Below are 18381 nucleotides of genomic sequence, written 5' to 3'. Positions count from 1 at the left end.
CCCGTGGGGAAGCAGGGAAGGACTGTAAGGAATCCTTCTTCCTGAGGAGGAAGGAGCAGCAGGAACCACCAGCCTGTGAACTGACTCTAAACCCCATCCCGTCCCCCTGTGCCTCTGGGGGGAAGGAGGGAGAGAAACTGGGAACAAAGTGATTTGGGCCCGGGAAGAAGGGAGGGGTGGGGGTAACATGCAAGCCCTGCTCTTGTGTTGTCTGTGTCCTGTGGGTGTTTGATTACTTTTAAATTATTTTTTCCCCAGCTTTAGTCTTTTTTGCCCGGGACCTTAATCGGTGAAGAACCCTCCTTGTCCTTGGTCTCAACCCATGCACTTTGTCCTCCTCACCCCAGAGTGTGTGTGAGTGTGGGGGGAGTTGAGTGAGGGGCCATGGGGCTGTTCCTTTGTTGTGTTGGGCCTAATCCACTAATTCTGGTGAAAGGAAAAAAAAAGCCCAACACCTCCAAATTGTAAAATGCTTTCTACGTGTTAGGAAATTCATCACTCCTTCCTTTCAGAAATCAGTTTCTTCAGTGTAATTCAAGTATACCTAATGTGCAGACTTTGTAGGTACATATAGCCAAACTGAAGATGAATAGAAAGCAATTTCTCTGCAGCTATGTCAAACTGAAGCTGTTTCACTAGTATTCAGTGTGTTTTACAGCATCATGCTGTACTTTACAACTTCCAGTTCACCCAAAGTTTCTATGTTTTATTGTGATCCTAAAAAACGATCATTGGGGTACCATCTGGCCAAGTTAACACATATCCCCATTCACTTAAGTGCCAGGGCATCAGTGCTTTGAAAGAAGGCAGACCACAGACCTTAACACACAGTACCCAAGAAGTCTGCTGAGAGGCTTCTGCTGGAAGTGATCTTCTAATTAACCAGAAACAATGCCCAACATTTTGAGGTCACCTATGCAAACCAACTGTTCTGATAAGCATACCCTTTCCCCTGCCTCTGCCTTATATTACATTTGGAAGAGATGTAGAGATGTAGTATGAGAAGTAACAAAAAGGATAGGGAGGAGGGAACAACTTTCTACAATCTACACAGGGGGAAAGAGAAAAGTAGTGCTGAAAACCTACTACAGGCTAGTAGATGTTTTACCTCTGTAGTTTTAGATACTGTAGCTAGGCTAGGTGACTGAGAAACTTTTAAGTGTAATACAAAATTTAGAGAAACCTAAGGCAGTCAGCAACTGCAGTGAACCCAAGACAGTAATCTTAAACTTCTAAAACAAGAAATTCTACTCGGTAGTGATTTTGGATGAATGTAAGTTCCAAGTTAAAAGAAAAGCCAGTATGAAAAAAAATCATACATATTCATAGAGTTCAGTAGGTCACAGCAGGTCCAGTACCATGTATATTCATGGACATGAGCATTTTGAAAGGAACAGAAGGATGGAAATCCAGTGTTTGTTTCCTCACTTGCTCATCCCTTATCAGTTTAAGTTAACTAGTGCAAAACTTGTGTAGATTTACTGTTACAGTGCCCCCTGGCCTCTGAGCCTTTTCCAAATATACTAGAAAAATTAAAAGGCTAAACATAGAAAGCCTGAATATTGGCATCTGTAAAATTCAGTCTCCCAGAAGGCAAGTCCTATAAATACAAAATGCTTATACTTAAAGGACTAAAAGATTTCTGATATATCAAAACAATAAAATGTGAAATACACTCTAATCACAAGAACTCCGGCCTCTACACAACCTTTAGATTTTTCTACACTTTCACAAAATTGGTTTACCTTTTATTTTCCTTCTGAAATTCTCATACTGAAAGTCCTTTGATACTGACTTATCTTGAGGCAACTAGCTTTTTAACAAAACGTACATACTAAATTTAAACTTCATTTACCTAAGACTGATTATTAATTCCCTACAAAACTGAGTGATTCATGGAACAGTTACACATGAAACCAAAGAACACCGCTTTTCTCCATTAAAATAATTTACAACTACCTTTAAAAAATATATGCATAATTACCAGTTTTGTTATAAATGAGATTTCTAAACTGAGTACCAGACCTTCTACTTTGTAATTTAGAGTAATTCCTTTAATCAATAAATATGAAGTATTACATAGATTAAGAACATGAAATAACAATAAGAAAATCTTCTTTAGGTATGTTGGGGAGAAAAGGACATCCAAGGAGAGTGCAGGCCCTCTCCTGAATGAAACAGGTGAGCTAGCAACACAGGATATTGAGAAGGCTGAGGTTCTCAATGACTTACTTGTTTCAGTCTTCTCTGGCAAGTGCTCCAACCTCAACACAAAGGCCACAACAGGTGAAAGCAGGGACTGGGAGAATGAATTACCCCGCACCGTAGTTGTAGAGCAGTTGTTGAGCAGATGTGACCATCTAAAGAACCTGAAGGTGCATAAATCTATAGAACCTGATGGGATTCACCCACAGGTCCTGAGGGAGCTGGTGGATGAAATTGCTAAGCCTCTGTCCATTGTATTTGAGAGGTCATGGCAGTCTGGTGAGGTTCCTGCTGATTGGAAAAAAGGGAACATAGCCCCTGTTTTTAAAAAGGGGGAAAAGGAAGACGCAGGGAACTACAGGCCAGTCAGTCTCACCTCTGTGCCTGGCAGGGTCATGGAGCAGATCCTTCTGGAAAGTCTGCTAAGGCACATGGAAATTAAAGAGGTGATTGGTGACAGCCAACATGGCTTCACTAAGGGCAAGTCATGCCTGACCAATCAGGTGGCCTTCTACAACAAGGCTACAGAGATGGTGGATGGTGGCAGAGCAACTGATGTCATCTACCTGGATCTGTGCAAGGCATTTGACTCTGTCCCACATGACATCCTGGTCTCCAAACTGACAAGGCATGGATTTGACAGATGGACCACTCGGTGGATAAGAGATTGGCTGGATGGCTTCACCCAGAGAGTTGTGGTCAGTGGCTCAATGTCAAAATGGAGGCAGGTGACAACTGGTGTCCCTCAGGGGTCAGTATGGGGACCAGTGCTGTTTAACATCTTTGTTGGAGACATGGACAGTGGGATTGAGTGTATCCTCAGCAGATTTGCTGATGACACCAAGCTGTGTGGTGTGGTTGACACCCAAGAGGGAAGGGATGCCATCCAGAGGGACCTTGACAGGCTGGAGAGGTGGACCAGTGCCAACCTCATGAAGTTCAACAAGGCCAAGTGCAGGATCCTGCACCTGGTGTGTTGGCACACAACACCAGGAACAAATACAGGCTGGGGGAAGAATGGCTGGAGGAGAAGGAGAAGGTCTTGGGGGTGGTAGTTGATGAGAAGCTCAACATGAGCCACCAGTGTATGCTGGAGCCCACAGAGCCAATTGTGTCCTGGGCTGCATCAAAAGAAGTGTGGCCAGCAGAGCCAGGGAGGGGATTTTGCTCCTCTACTCTGCTCTGGTCAGACCCCACCTGGAATACTATGTACAGTTCTGGAGCCCTCAGCACAAGAAAGATACGGACCCATTGGAAAGGGTCCAGAGAAGAGCCATGAAGATGATCAAAGGCCTGGAGCACCTCTGCTATGAAGACAGGCTGAGGGAGTTGCGGCTGTTCAGCCTAGAGAAGAGAAGGCTCTGGGGAGAACTTATAGTGACCTTCCAGTACCTGAAGGGGCTACAGAAAAGATGGGAGGGGCTTTTCATCAGAGAAGATAGTGATAAGACAAAGGGTAATGGTTTTAAACAGAGAGAGGGGAGATGTAGGTTAGATATTAGGAAGAAATTCTTCACTATAAGGGTTGTGAGGAACTGGAATGGTTTGCCAAGGGAGGTTGTTGATGCCCCATCCCTGAAGGTTTTTAAGGCCAGGTTGGACAAGGTTTTGTGAAACCTGGTCTAGTGGTAGGGGTCCCTGATCATGGCAGGGGGATTGGAACTTCATGATCTTTAGGGTCCCTTCCAACCTTAATGATTCTATGATCTATCAGTCTCTAATATCTCTACAAGCAAAGGAATAAAGCCTTATTTATTGGCAAAACTGCAATTTACTGTCCAGAAATCTCTAGAAGCTCTCGCTTCCAATTTTAGTCAGGTTGTATGTATCTTAAATCTTAAAAATGCATGTATTTAAAATCTTGACAAATATAATGGAAGCAAAGGAGTTTTTAAAATTATAAAATTACACTGTTTGTCTTAATTAGGAAGTATAACTGTAGTCATTGCAATGACATTGAGCCACCTGACTGATTAGTGATCAGTCCGGGGGGAATAAGGTAACATTGCAGGAGGAACAGTAGTATAAAATTTTAAACATAACATTTATAACAACTTTACTTAACCTATGGGTCACTTGCTATTTCAGATCAGTTGCATATTTGAAGTCAGAATCTTTGCAAGACTACAAATGTTAAACTATTTTAATTCTGGTAATTTTTAAACAGGTAAATTAAATTAATTTAAGAGCAACTGGAGTCTTGTCCTAAGAAATAGCAATTAAAAAAACCCAACAACAAAGAGTGTTATGAAGGGTGCAAATGTTTTAATTAAATCAAGACAAGTTAAAACACTTTGTGTTCCACTGCTTTCTCTGCAGTTAAAAATCTGTAATGGAAGGTTCTATTCTTCTAATTCATATGTACTATTCAAAACAGAAAGTAAACATGTGCTTAAAAGATTTTATTGCTTTAAAAGTTCTTTTGCCAAGAGATGGTGCTGACAGCTTCTGTAGTTCGGAATTTCTGTAGTCAGCAGTATCACAAACATAACCCCCCCCCCCCAATTTGAATTAAGATAAACTTTTTTGGTTGTGCTGTAACTGAAAATTGCACCATTTCAAAGTCCATTTATGAGTCCTCCCCCAACCAATTCCCCCGAATGATTATGTAGCTACTAAAGGAGCCAACTACTTCTGCAGTCAAAATACATGCCATACTGTGTGCCAACTAAGCCACTTATTGAGTTGACTGACACTCCCTCCTCTGGATCAGTTAAACAGAAAGATTTATTTATTTTTTATTTCTCTACCTACCACATGTTATTAGCCTGAACTGAATGAACTAGTTTTGCAGAAATCCTTACACACGCTACTTCCACGCATTTAATTCCAGTGTTGCTTATGGAATTATTTATGATTTACACTGACGTTAGGCACATGGTTAACGTTCCACCTGTTTTTCCCCCTATGCCAATAACTTGACAGGCTCTCATTTGACTGACTAGTATAACATAACATTGGAAAGGTCCTGATTGTTTGTTTTCTTTTAAATACAAACCCAGAATTTTGCTGAATTTGAATACTATAACAGAATCTCACATAAGCAGAAACAATACATGTTAACACTTTGAACTGAAATAAAAATGAAATGGATGATGAATGTATATATTTGTCTACAACAGTACTTGAAAACATCAGGCTGGCTGGCTGCAACATAAAAGCAAGAATGTGATGCTTCAGCTTAGGCATACAGATGATGTTCATGCATACACACCATTTTGTTTTATGAGATACTCATCACATGCTGCATTATCTGGCTTTCCACATTAGCACATAAGCCTGAGCACAATCAGTATCAGAGTCCAAAATGCAAGTTAAACAAGCAAATTACTTCCATGGTTTCTGCTGTCATAGAAACCTGAAGGGAATGAGTTACAATCCTAGTAGAATAAAAGAGCCTGTCCAAGTATCCTTGGATAGCTGAGCCAAATTTGAAATAAATATGCAGAAAATTTTAATTGTTAAGAATTTTTTTAGGATTAACTACTACTCATTCTGAATGAGAGAAAAATGTTCAAAAGAATCACAGCAACAAATTTTATAAAATCTTGAATCTGACAAACCAAGGTAATCAGAAAACTTATACAATGCATCAATTATCCGAGTGATCATTTTAGAGTAGTTACTTGTACTAAGAAAATTCTTCTCTTCCTCTAACTACTACATCCTGTATTTACCTTGTTTTAACATATTTTATAAAAAATCATTAAGTATTGAGAGTATAAAAATACTCTATGTTCAAAAAAATATTGGTATTGTGACATCGTATGTCATCATACATGGAGGGGGGAAAGAACCCAAATTAAATACCTCAAGGACAGAGGGAGAACTTTTCCATAATTATGAAAATTGTCATGTAAAATACTTCCAAGGATCAATTGATATTCCCTTCAGATTTTGCTAATGTGGAAAACAGCTCTTACATTGAATATCATGGCATAAAATCAACCCCTAACCCACCTCCTGTATGTTCTTTTTCCCAGCTTCCCTCACCATATTTAGGCTGCTGTAAAGAGAAATGTCTGTTCTCTGGTGGCCTCAAGGTAGACTCTAGTTTGTGAAATTTGTGAATTCTGTCTCTGTCAAGAACAGTATTGTCCCTTTCATCATGATTTGTGATATCTCTGGCAAGATCCTTCTTTTGGACTACATTAGCAATCTCAGCTACAAGATCTGATTCTGCCTTTTCTGCAGGGTTATGCTTATGAACATGCACAACATCTTCCCTTTCTCCTAGCAGCCTGGAAAGCAGTGAATAGAAATCACCTGTACAGAAAAGATAAGAGGAAAGGAGGAAAAACAATTATAACAGATCATGTAGTTTTAGAAAGCTTCAGCAAAGTTTAATGCAACAAAGTTATTCAAACAGTCATTGTCACAGGTAGCATAACAGGGAACTGGTTCAGCCTCCTGAACTAAATGAGCCAAGTATCTAGTGTGAAAAGATATTATAAAATCTTTATTAACTTTAATTTACATATAAATGTCCACTTTTACCTGATGCTCTGTCATTAAAAAAATCATTACCTCTACACAGATATTTTTGGGAATAGGAAAACAAACAAAAAAGAAACAAAGAAAAAAAAAACAAGGGAAAAAAAGTATGCAAATATTAGAAAAATAATATTTATGATAGAATTATCTGGATTAGACAGGCTACTGCAGTATTTTTTTTTATAAAGTAAAGAAAAATTCTAGTTTTATCTATTTGTTCACTTATAGAGACAGTAACAGACAGTCATGATGCATCCAAAACATATTTGTTCAAAATCTGTCATTGTGTAAGAAGCTTAGGCTGTAAGAAAGCAGACTTTCACATTTGTATGCAGATTCCATAAAACATACTGTAGAAAGAAGGCATACTAGTGAAACAGAGTGATCCATTAAATTGTCATTTATTAATGCAGTCTGTGTCCTGCCCTCTTCTTCTTCCAAATAGTAACACCCCTTAGTCAAAGTATCATCTGGCAATGCAGGGACTGGTATTTTCTCAAGCTGCTTTCTAGCAATGTAGTTATTACTATAGCTTTTTTAGACACAGTGAATGCTGATTGCCTACAAATATCTAGAGTTTATTCTATTTCTGGACCAAAATACACTTTTATCAGATTGCCTTAGGCCATGAAGTCATACTCTTTTCTTTACATTGCTCTCTATTTCACTCACTACATACATTCTAACCTCTCAAACAATGAGGCAGAAGTCACAGAATCACAGAATCACCAAGGCTGGAAAAGACTTTTAAGATCACCAAGTCCAGCTTACGACCAACACCACCACATTGGCCAGACCCTGGCACTAAGTGCCACATCCAGCCTTCCCTTAAACACATCCAGGGATGGTGCCTCTACTGCTTCCCTGGGAAGTCCATTCCAATGTCTAATCACCCTCTCCATGAGTGTCCTGGTTTAAGCCAGAATGAAGCCAATTTTCCTTTTTACTGATTTTTTTTTTCCTTCAGCAAGCTTTCTTTTAACTAGCAACAAAAGCTGGTAAGACAGTGGAATGTTTTTGTAACTGCTGGGGCTTCAAGGTCACATCTTCACTCTGCCAGCTCAGACACTACAGGGAGATCTCTGATCCCCCCGTAGGAGGCTGAGTTAGACAGACAGCAAAACTGGCCAGAGATATTCCATTCCATGTATCTACGTAAGCTCAGAGGAAGGTCAGAGATCACAGAAGACAACTTCCTTCCTGCTTCTTCTTCCCTCTCTTCTGTCCATCACCATCGACCCCCAGGCTCGAGCTCTCCTGACCCTCATCACTCTCTGCTTTCTCCAGCAGCAGCTCCAGAATTTCTCGGGACTGTTCCAGCTCAGGGGAGTGTGGTGGGAGTTGCTGGGGGTGGGGAGAGGCGAGAGGCTTTTGCTCATACCTGAACATATTTGTATATAATTGTATATATCTTCTTATATAATTCATTAGTGTTTAATTAAAGCTGTGTAGTTTAGTTTTCAGCCCAGCCAAGTCTCTCTCTTTTTCTTTCTCTCCTTCCCTACCTGGGTGGGAGGGGGACGGGATCAAGAGCATTGTTGTCAGACCTGAGTCAAACGGTGACAATGAGGAAGTACTTCCTAATATCCAACTTAAACCTCCACTAGAGCAGCTTGAGGCTATGCCCTCTTGTCTTGTTGCTAGTTGTCTGGAAAGAGCCCAGCCCCCACCTCACTACAACCTCTCTTCAGGTAGTTGAAGAGAGTGATAAGGTCCCCCTGAGTCTCCTCTTCTCCAGGCTAAACAACCCCAGCTCCCTCAGTCTATGCCTATAAGACTTTCCCTCTAGTCCCTTCACCAGCCTTGTTGCTCTCCTCTGGACCTGCTCCAGCACCTCAATATCCTTCTTGCAGTTAGGGGCCCAGAACTGGACACAGTACTCGAGGTGGGTTCTCACCAGTGCTGTGTACAGGGGGAGAATCACATCCCTACTCCTGCTGGCCACACTATTCCTGACACAAGCCACGATGCCATTGGCCTTCCAGGCCACCTGGGCACACTGCTGGGTCATGTTCAATCAGTTGTCAAACCAGAACTCCCAGGTCCCTCTCTTCTGGGCAGCTCCCCAGCCACTCTTCCCTCAGTCTGTAGCACTGCCTGGGGTTATTGTGGCCAAAGAGCAGGACCCTGCACTTGGTCTTGTTGAATTTCATGCCCCTGGCCTTGGCCCATTGACCCAGCCTGTCCAGGTCCTCCTGCAGCTTCTTCCTACCCTCTGGCAGATTGACATTCCCCTCCAGCTTGGTGTCATCTGCCAACTTACTGAGGGTGGACTCAATCCCCACATCCAGGTCATCAATAAAGATGTTGAATAGGACTGGGCCCAGTACTGATCCCTGGGGGACACTGCTGGACAATCACTCTCTGGGCCTGGTCATCCAACCAGTTTTTGACCCAGCGAAGGCTGCACCTGCCCAAGCCATGGATTGCCAGCTTCTCCAGGAGGATGCTGTGGGAGACTGTGTCAAAGGCCTTGCTGAAGTTGAGGCAGACCACATCCACAGCCTTTCCCTCATCCACTAGGTGGGTCACCCAGTCATAGAAGGAGATGAGATTGGTCAGGCAGGACTTTCCTAAAGCCATGTTGGCTGGACCTGATCCCCTGACTGTCTTCTACATGCTGCTTGATGGCACTCAGGATGATCTGTTCCATAACCTCACCAGACACCAAGGTCAGGCTGACAGGCCTATAGTTCCCCTGATCCTCCCTCCAGCCCATTCTTGTGGATGGGGTCACACTGGCCAACCTCCAGTCATCTCGGACCTCCCCAGTCAGCCAGGACTGGTGATAAAATGATTAAGAGTGGCTTGGCCAGTTCTGCCAGCTCCCTCAGCACTCCAGGATGAATCCCATCCCAGCCTATGAACTTGTTGGGATCTAAGTGGCACACCAGGTCCCTAACTACTTCCTCCTGGATTACAGGAGGGGAATTCTGCTCCCCATCCCTGTTTACCAACTCAGAAGCCCAGCTGTCCTGAGGGTAGCTAGTTTTTTTGTTAAAGACTGAGGCAAAGAAGGTGTTAAGTTCCTCAGCCTTTTCCTTGTCCTCCATTACAAAGTTCCCTCCCTCATCCAATAAGGAATGAAGATTTTCCCTGACCCTCCTTTTGTTATTAATGTATTTACAAAGGCATTTTTTATTACTCTTTACAGAGATGGCTAGTTTAAGATCTAGCTGAGCTTTTGCATCTCTAATTCTCTTTCTACATGATCTTACAATATCCCTAAATACTTCCTGATTAACCCCCCCTCCCCTTTTTCCAAAGTTGATACACTCTTTTTTTATTTCTGAGTTCTTGTAATAGTTCCCTGCTCACCCAGGCCAGTCTTCTTCCCTGCCAGCTCCTTTTTTGGCACACAGGGACAGCAGCTCCTGCGCCTTCATAATTTCATTCTTAAAGTAAGCCCAGCATTCTTGGGCTCTTTTTCCTTTGAGGGCTACTTCCCAAGGGACTTTCCCAACTAGTGTCCTAAAGAGACTAAAGTCAGCCCTCTGGAAGTCCAAGGTAGAGATTTTGCTTACAAACCTCCTAACTTCAACACATACTGAAAATTCTGTCATATCATTGTCGTTGTGCCCAAGACAATCTCCAACCACTACATCTTCCACCAGCCCCTCCCTGTTAGTGAACAGTAGGTCCATGGCACTACCCCTGGTAGGTTCCCTTACCAGCTGTAGCAGGAAGTTGTCTTCTATACATTTCAGAAACCTCCTGGTCCCTTTCTGCTGTGTTGTACTTCCAGCAGACATCTGGTAAGTTGAAGTTTCCCATGGGAACAAGGGCTAGCAAATGTGAGACATCTCCAAGTCGTTGAAAGAATGTCTCATCAGTCACTTTATCCTGGTTGGGTGCTCTGTAGCAGACTCCCACTAGGGTATCAGCCTCATTGGCCTTCCCTTTTATCCTTACCCATATACATTCTGCCTTGGTATGTCTAGTATTGAATTCTAGGCAGTCAAAGCTCTCCTTAACATATAACGCCAACCCACCACCCCTCTTGCTTTGCCTTTCCCTTCTAAGGAGCCTGTAGCCATCCATTGCAGCACTCCAACCATGCAGATCATCCCACCACATTTCCATGATGGCAATTATATCATGGTCTCCCTGGTGCACAACAGCTTCTAACTCCTCTTGTTTATTTCCTATGCTTTGGGCACTGGCATATATACACTTGAGCCACAGTACAGACATCCCGGCCACTTGTGTGGTTACTAACCTATTAGTGAGATCTATGTTTTTGTTGCCATATTTATCCCCACTTCCCACCTTGAGTGGGATGGCAGACTGGTGGCTGTCCTTAGGCTCATCTCTGGTGAGCCTGATTTTGTCCCCATCCCCTTTCAAACCTAGTTTAAAGCCCTTTCAATGAGCCCTGCTAACTCGTACCCCAGGATCCTTCTCCCCCTCCAGGTTAGGCTTCCCACACCTGTTGCCATCCCTGGTGTTCTGTAGGTCCATCCATGATCGAAAAAGCCAAAGTCCTGTCTGCTGCACCAGTCCTGAAGCCAGAAGTGGTGGGATAGAGGAGAACACCACCTGTGCTCCCAATCCCCTAACCAGCCATCCCAGGGCTCTGAAATCTCTCTTCATTGTTCCTAGACTTCTGGTAGCTACTTCATCACTGTCTACTTGGAATAACAGTAACAGGTAGTATTCTGAGGGTTGAACTAGGGTAGGGAGCTTCCTCTGTATATCCTTAACCCTGGCCCCAGGGAGGCAGCTGACCTCCCTAAGAAGTGGGTCTGGCCTGCATATAGAGCCTTCCACTCCCTTTAGAAGTGAGTCACCCATGACAAGTACACGCCCTTTTTTCTTAACTGAGGTACAGACTGACTTGGCCTCAGTGACACCTCCAAGTTCGGTGAACCACCATCCACATCACCATTTGGTTCTACTTGCAGAGTATCTATTTTGCAAAGTCACCTGGAGAGGGGGAACTCTAGGGACCCCGTTGCTTGTGCCATGCAGTAGCTTGTCACCATTGCTCCTCATCCTGTAGTCCATCACACTCAGCCAGACAGTCAGGAGACAGGCAGTGGTCGGCATCATGAGCCCCACTTGTATTTTGGGCCTGGTGCATGGGGGCTAAGTCATGGCACCAATGATCTAACTCCCTCTAGCACTCTCTGATACTCCTAAGCCTCTCTACTTCCTCCTTCAGCTGTGCAGTCATGCCAAGCAGATTATTTATCTGCTCACACCTCACACAGATGGTGTCTCTGCCATTCTCTGGGGGGAATGACAGGCTTTGGCACTCCCTACAGCCAGAGACCTGGAGCTCCACGTCCGTGATGAACCTCCATTTGGGTTGCCACCATCCTCCTCACAGAAGCTTTTGCCCAGGTGGAAACCATACTTAACCCTCTTTCATTTCTAGTTGGTTTTAACAACCTCCCCTCTCACACTCACCCAAGCGCCCTGCTCGTGCCGTCCTCTGTGGTGGCTGCTGCCTCTATCCGCTCTCCTCGTGCTCTGAGGGGGCCTCTGGGTATGGCCACGCTTAAATGCCGTGCGGTTGTCCCAGCGACTCCCCCTGTCACATCAGCCTCTCTCGAAAGAGCTGCTGAGCCCTTCTGGGTCTCTCCACTCTCCCACGGGCTTCCCTGGCTTCGGGAACCCCCCTGTACGTCTTAAATCCGTAAAGGCACTTGCTAAGGCAGAGCACCTACTGCAGCCGCTGCCTCTATCCGCTCTCCTTGCGGTTTGAGGAGAGCCTCAGGGTATGGCCACGTGCCTTTCAATGCAACCTGTATCACCATCAGGACAGTAATACTTTGCAGACTTGAAGTCCAGCTTTATAAAAGCTAACTTCAGAATGCAGGACTCAAGCTGTAATATTATTTTAAATGTAGCAGGTATAATGGGATTTCAGTTAAAACACTCCACTGTGAAAAAGGGACCTCACATGAGCCTAACTGAGACATTAAAAAGACAGACCTTCAGTTAATTTACATTGAACTCCGCTGTTTGAGCTCCTGGAGAAACTTGTACTCATGGTAATAATGAAATAATGGGGGATGTGGGAGAAAAAAACAGTATTGGCAGTGCAACTGACCAATACTGGGAGCAAGAGTCACAACTTTGATTCTCACTTCGGATTCCATAATTAGAGGCAGGAATATACAAGCTGCTTTTTTTGGTACTAACTTCTAAATTTCTTTATTTCTGCTTCTGAAGTAAGTTTATTATTACATTTAATGCACACAAAATGAGATTTCAAATAATGAGCCACAGGTTAAGAAATTAAATATTGTACATCTGATTTGTCATCACCTGTAAATTACTTCCTTACTATTAAGAAATTACTCCCTGCTATTGAGTCTATGCAACTTTCAAGTGCCAGAACAGCTGATTTTCTCAATAGTAAAGGTTGCTTCACTGCTTGCATACCAAAACAAACCTAAACTATACTATATTATGTCACAGACTACAGCCAGGAAAGTGTTAAACAAAAAGAAGGAAACACATTGAGGCCTTTATTCCACAGGGAAAGAAGAGACATCTAGCAGACATGGTGAATGCTATGAACAGATAATAGTTTTTTTCAGTACTATTTCTATCAAATAAAATTTAATGAAATTCCTATTGATGTACAAAAAATAAACACAAATAATATGTTTTGCTAGGGACTTTGTGCTTCAGCAGGAATAAAAACTCACTAATATGTCAAAATCAGTCTCTTTGACTATGCCTTTACCCTCCTCCCCAGCTTTTTAAGTATCTCCAGTTCACTATAACAATTTAAAAACTATTTCAACTTTAGTGAAGCAACAGTAGTTACTTCAGTTACCTAAAATTGAGGAGGGTAAAATGAAGTTGCTACAACATAATGAGTTGTTGAGGAAAAAATATGCAATATGAAACACAGAATTATGGAAAAATAATTGAAGTACTACTTTCAGAACAAATCAAAGGCTGAATTTACTGAGTGACAGCTCAGCAGCAAGAGAACTAATCAAAGGCAAAGTTTTAGTAGATCTCTGTTTTTTAGACAAGCTTATCATATGCACTATATAATCACAGACCATAAACATAAAAATGCACAACTTTAAACTCAGTGAAAGTATGTATCTGCTTCTGTGCAGCTTAAGGGTCCACTGCTCACTCCCTCCAAACCTTACAATTGTCCTGTCTTTAAGACCTTGGTTCAAATCTGTGTGATACTGCCTAACTCACTCCAGTTACTTGAGGAGATGAACAAACCTGCAACGCGATTACATAATACCACTTTGCCCCACAAAACCAGACTCAAGCTTGTTTGCAATTTTTACAGCCACAATTTAGCAGACTACTTTCAGCTCTTGGTTTTTCCAGGTGCTTATGTGCTTGCTCGATGCGAGCCCACTTTTTAAAACAGCCGCTCAACTTTGCCTCTTTGGAGACAAAAATAAAACCAAACCTGATCTGATTTTTCCTTTTTTTTTTTTTTTTTTTTGGCACACACACACAAAATTCCACTGAAGTTATAACTGTATCAGTGTAAAATTGAAGCTAGGCTCCTGTAAATGGCAGGATAATTCTTAACTACCAGTTAAGAAAATGAAACAGAATTCTCTCATGGCAACTACTGTGTTTTGGTATTTCACATCTTGCATCCAACTAAGTTCAAATGGACAAAACAATACAGTGTGTTTCCATAGAAACATGTTAGGTAAGATATTAAAACTAAATAGTGGCCTCAGCAAATGAGACCACATTGCAGAAATGTAGCTTTGAAATAGATTTCAAATGCAAATGAAAAAGATTTAAAAAACAGGGCTTTCTTTCAACATTTTGTTTCAAATATTAATTAATTCAATAAAACACACAGACAGTGAGATCCTCAAACAATTGGTAATGCACTTATTAGTAACATAAGGGTGAAGCAGCTTGTCAGCATAACTCTTGATGTAAATTTGTAAGCAGCTAGCTCATTCTGCTCTGGAATAAGCTTAAAAAATAGAATTGTCATTCTTTCTTTAAAAAATCCATCTTGAATTGACTAAGATAAATTTGTTTTTGGCATTGTAAATATTGTCTCCAGTAGTTTAAGGTACTTTCAGTCAAGATGGTCTTACACTCTAGAAGCTAGTTTTTATATGTAACTTAATTGTTATGTTAACAACTTACGTTGTTAACAACTTAACAACTTATGTTACTTAATTGTAACTTAATTATTTCACTCTGCAAAACGGCACCGTATATAGAAAATCTAACAGTTTTATGAGATCTTATAAAAAACTATAAACACTGGCTTAATCTTTGCTCTCATAAAAAGGCAAAAGGAAATTTGTCTTTAATTTATTTGTCCTTGAACCTTAACAGCGTTCAAAGAAAACAATCGGAAACTGTAGGTGATGAGGTCCTTCTCCTTAGTATCAAGAAAACTCTTGCTATTAAGCCAGTATTTATCTAATTTCATATGATCCACAGGAACTTTAAAGTACAGTCTTATTTTAATATATCTGTGAAACATAAAGAACATTCAGCATATTTCTAGAAGCTTTGTAACAGTCATGGATTTTTTCCTGCAACTAAGTACTGCACACATTTTAGCATGAGTTGTTATGTGTATATGCACATGCACACAAATGCAACAAAAAGCAACACAGTATAAAGCATTAGCTGTATGCAACCCACTGCATGTACAATCAATACTGGAGCATAAGAATATATCATTTGCTAATACATCCATAGCAATTCAAACTGAGAAACAGGTGAAGGGTTAATAGCAGACAGGTATATACAGAATAGTTACAGAACTACTTCTCTGTGTCCATTCTTTAGGACTGCACTTCCAGATAGATTATAATCTCCTTTAGTAAATTAAACGAAGAACAGGAAAATTTAATAAGGTTAAAATGCACTAGAATTTTACCTACAAGGCTAGAGATCAGTGGTAGTATATTTTCTTATTTCTTATATAGCATTTAGTCATATTAGCTATACAAAACAATGGTAATTACATAAATTAAATATAATCAGAAGAAAAACTTCATAACTCATTAACAATCAGGATAAAATTTATTAGTATTTTGCATTAGTGAATCCATTACTTGACATAAAAATAAAAAAGTACATACCACGATCCAAAATATCTTCCTCTTCTTTTTTACCCTGCTGCAGCAAAGAACTTTTCTCAATACCCTTGGTTTCTGAAAAATGAATATAGGATATGAAGTTAACTACTGAGTATGAATGGAATTGCATACATTCCTACTGGGGAAAAAAGGCCTTCTGCAATGAACATTTGCTATTTTTATCTATCTATAGTGGTTGGACCAAACAATGCAGTAGTATAACAAGTGGAATAAAACCAAACAATTGGTACTTTGCTAAAATGACATACCAGTCAGATTACTTCTGGTACAAACGATATCCCTACTAGTGTTCAATATAAACATTTGATTACTTCTGTAATAAGGGAGTGGGATCCAGAAAACTAATGAAATGTTATGATTCAACTTTCTAGGAAACGGACAGAAGATAAAGCAAATATGTTGGAAACATATTTGGCATAGAAAAGAGGTCAGTCTTTTTGGTACACAAGTCAAGTAGCTATAAAATAGGTTGGAAACGGAAAAATGAAAACAGGAAGAAGTGTACAAAAGACTGTCACCAAAACCAAGAGCAGAATCCCATGATGGTCTAAAATTAGCTGTTTGAACGTTATTCAGAGATGCAATTTCTTTTTATGGAAATCTAGCATATCAAAGCAACAGAGACAAACACATCAGCGAGCATAAAAAAAAAATGAAATGGACTACATGTTTTTTTCTACCTTCATGATGTCCATGTGCCATCTTTAGCATATCAGACTTGACTAGAATAGGAATATTTGCCTCCTGTGGTATATTGCTGAACATTTCAGGGTTTGCATTCTGTGTGCAGGTCATATATGAGACAGCATGCTTAGCTTCCATATAGTACATAATGTAAAAATTACACATTTCATCATTGGCTGTTCCCCTAGACAACACAGAAGAGATGCAGCAGTTACGAAAAAATGAGCTGAATATAGCTACAATTCATCTAATTTGTTTAACAGAATATTTAAAAGTTGCAATGAAATTTTTAAAGGTCACATACTAGGACACTTAGTAGCTTCATTGCAGTCAATGTCAAACCTTCTTTCACTTTTATATTAGATAATAGCAGTTTGCACAAAATCTGTAGGTTACTAAGAAACTCCTAATCATTTGGTTCCAATTTTACAGAAAGTTGTGTTAACTATTTAAATTGCTCTTCCTTCTCATTTCCCTGGTGTCCTCACAGTGTGTCATGAACTACGCCCATGTTCTGATGAAGTAATACTGAAGTGTATCATTCACATACTTCTCTGTCAATCTGGGGTAAACCTAATCTCAAATTGTTGTAAATAATGCCTGTTCATTTCAGAAGCTAACTCCTACGATTTTTTTTTTTGCCCTCATATTCAAATTAATCCATTTATTGGCCAATCATGCTGGTTTTAATGCAGCAAAATTTAATTTCTTTACATATTAAGACATCATAAATATCTCTTACAGACAAGACAGCACTGCCGTCTTGATAATAACTTGATCACAAGCTTCTGTAAGGAAAACATGAGTGCAAAAGGAATGATTATACACCAGCAAAATTCATTTTTTCATAAATGCCATGCATGCATTTGAAACAGAAGAGGCTTTTCTGTACAGCTACATAATTCTATCTTCAATAGAAAAAACAGATGGTGCAAGAAAGATTTTTCTCTGAAAAGCACTACGTTGTGAAGGCCAATACAGGGCCCCTTTGCAAATACGGTATATTTTTGTTCGTGGTTTGTTGTTTTTTTCTTTTCTCTGCCATATAGGTTGACGTATCTTATTTATAGCAGCAATCCTGAAAATGGAATAAGTTAGGACTTGTCACAAAATAAAAGGTTTTACATTATTATTTAAAAATTAGCTTTCACAATTAACTTGTGATCCCACACTCATAAAAAGATACAGGGGTGGCCTATTAGCTGTTTGCAAGAGACGCCAGTGCTGACGTCTCCAGAAGCACCCTGCAGCAATCATTTAATCACCACAGCAACAATAATTACATCAGCCAGTGGGGAGATAGGGCAAATATGGGAGAAGAGACTGTTTCAAAAGGGGAACTAGTATTTTTCCATATATTGAAAATTTACCATCCTTTGGAGACCATAAAATTAGACTCTAACTTGGCAAGCTCTGTTTAAGCTTTTAGAAAGCATTAACTTCACTGTTAGACTCCAAATACCTGTCACTATAATTGCCTCCTCTTTAAAACTCTAGTAGAAAACATGATGTGGAATGCACACAAACTCTGGTTCACCTGACATTTTACTGTGCCTAAACATTTCAAAGTTGATAATTTTAAATAGTTACAGTTAAAAAAATTACTCTGTCAACAACAGTTTTAGTAAATTCAAAGAAAACCCCAAATGCTTCAATTAGATATTAGAACTCCTGCTTTGTTAAGGAGTTTAATGAGTAAAAATGCCCAAGTTGAAAAGAAATAAAATTTTGAATACCCTGTTAACCACCTTCACACAACTGCCACAGACATCCAGAACCGCAGGCAGATTTTGGTATATTAACAGTACACATTGAAGCTTAATGAAAAAAAGGATTCAGCATTGAAAAGCAAGATAATACAGTTAAAAAATCTTAAATATAGAATGGGAGTGTTTTGCTACAGGCACATAAACCT

The 18381-nt window shown here is 40.4% G+C and overlaps 1 protein-coding gene across 6 annotated transcripts in view; it reads right to left on the bottom strand.

The window, feature by feature from the left end:
• The window catches only part of PAM (peptidylglycine alpha-amidating monooxygenase), a 110973-nt gene that overhangs the window by 23299 nt on the left and 69293 nt on the right, over positions 1–18381 (bottom strand). For 4 of the 6 annotated variants that reach the window (XM_051643650.1, XM_051643649.1, XM_051643651.1 and 1 more), the window contains 3 exons: positions 16463–16650; positions 15765–15836; positions 6166–6471 (listed from right to left, as the gene is read on the bottom strand). In XM_051643650.1, coding sequence (XP_051499610.1) covers positions 6166–6471; positions 15765–15836; positions 16463–16650 — 566 coding nt within the window. The remainder of the gene's footprint in view (positions 1–6165; positions 6472–15764; positions 15837–16462; positions 16651–18381) is intronic. The other 2 variants (XM_051643654.1, XM_051643653.1) reach the window with 1 other exon arrangement.

Source organism: Apus apus, chromosome Z (assembly GCF_020740795.1).
Source record: "Apus apus isolate bApuApu2 chromosome Z, bApuApu2.pri.cur, whole genome shotgun sequence".
NCBI classification, from domain to species: Eukaryota; Metazoa; Chordata; class Aves; order Apodiformes; family Apodidae; genus Apus; species Apus apus.
The sequence above is the reverse complement of the archived record's forward strand: the minus strand, read 5'-3'. Positions and strand labels throughout refer to the sequence as shown.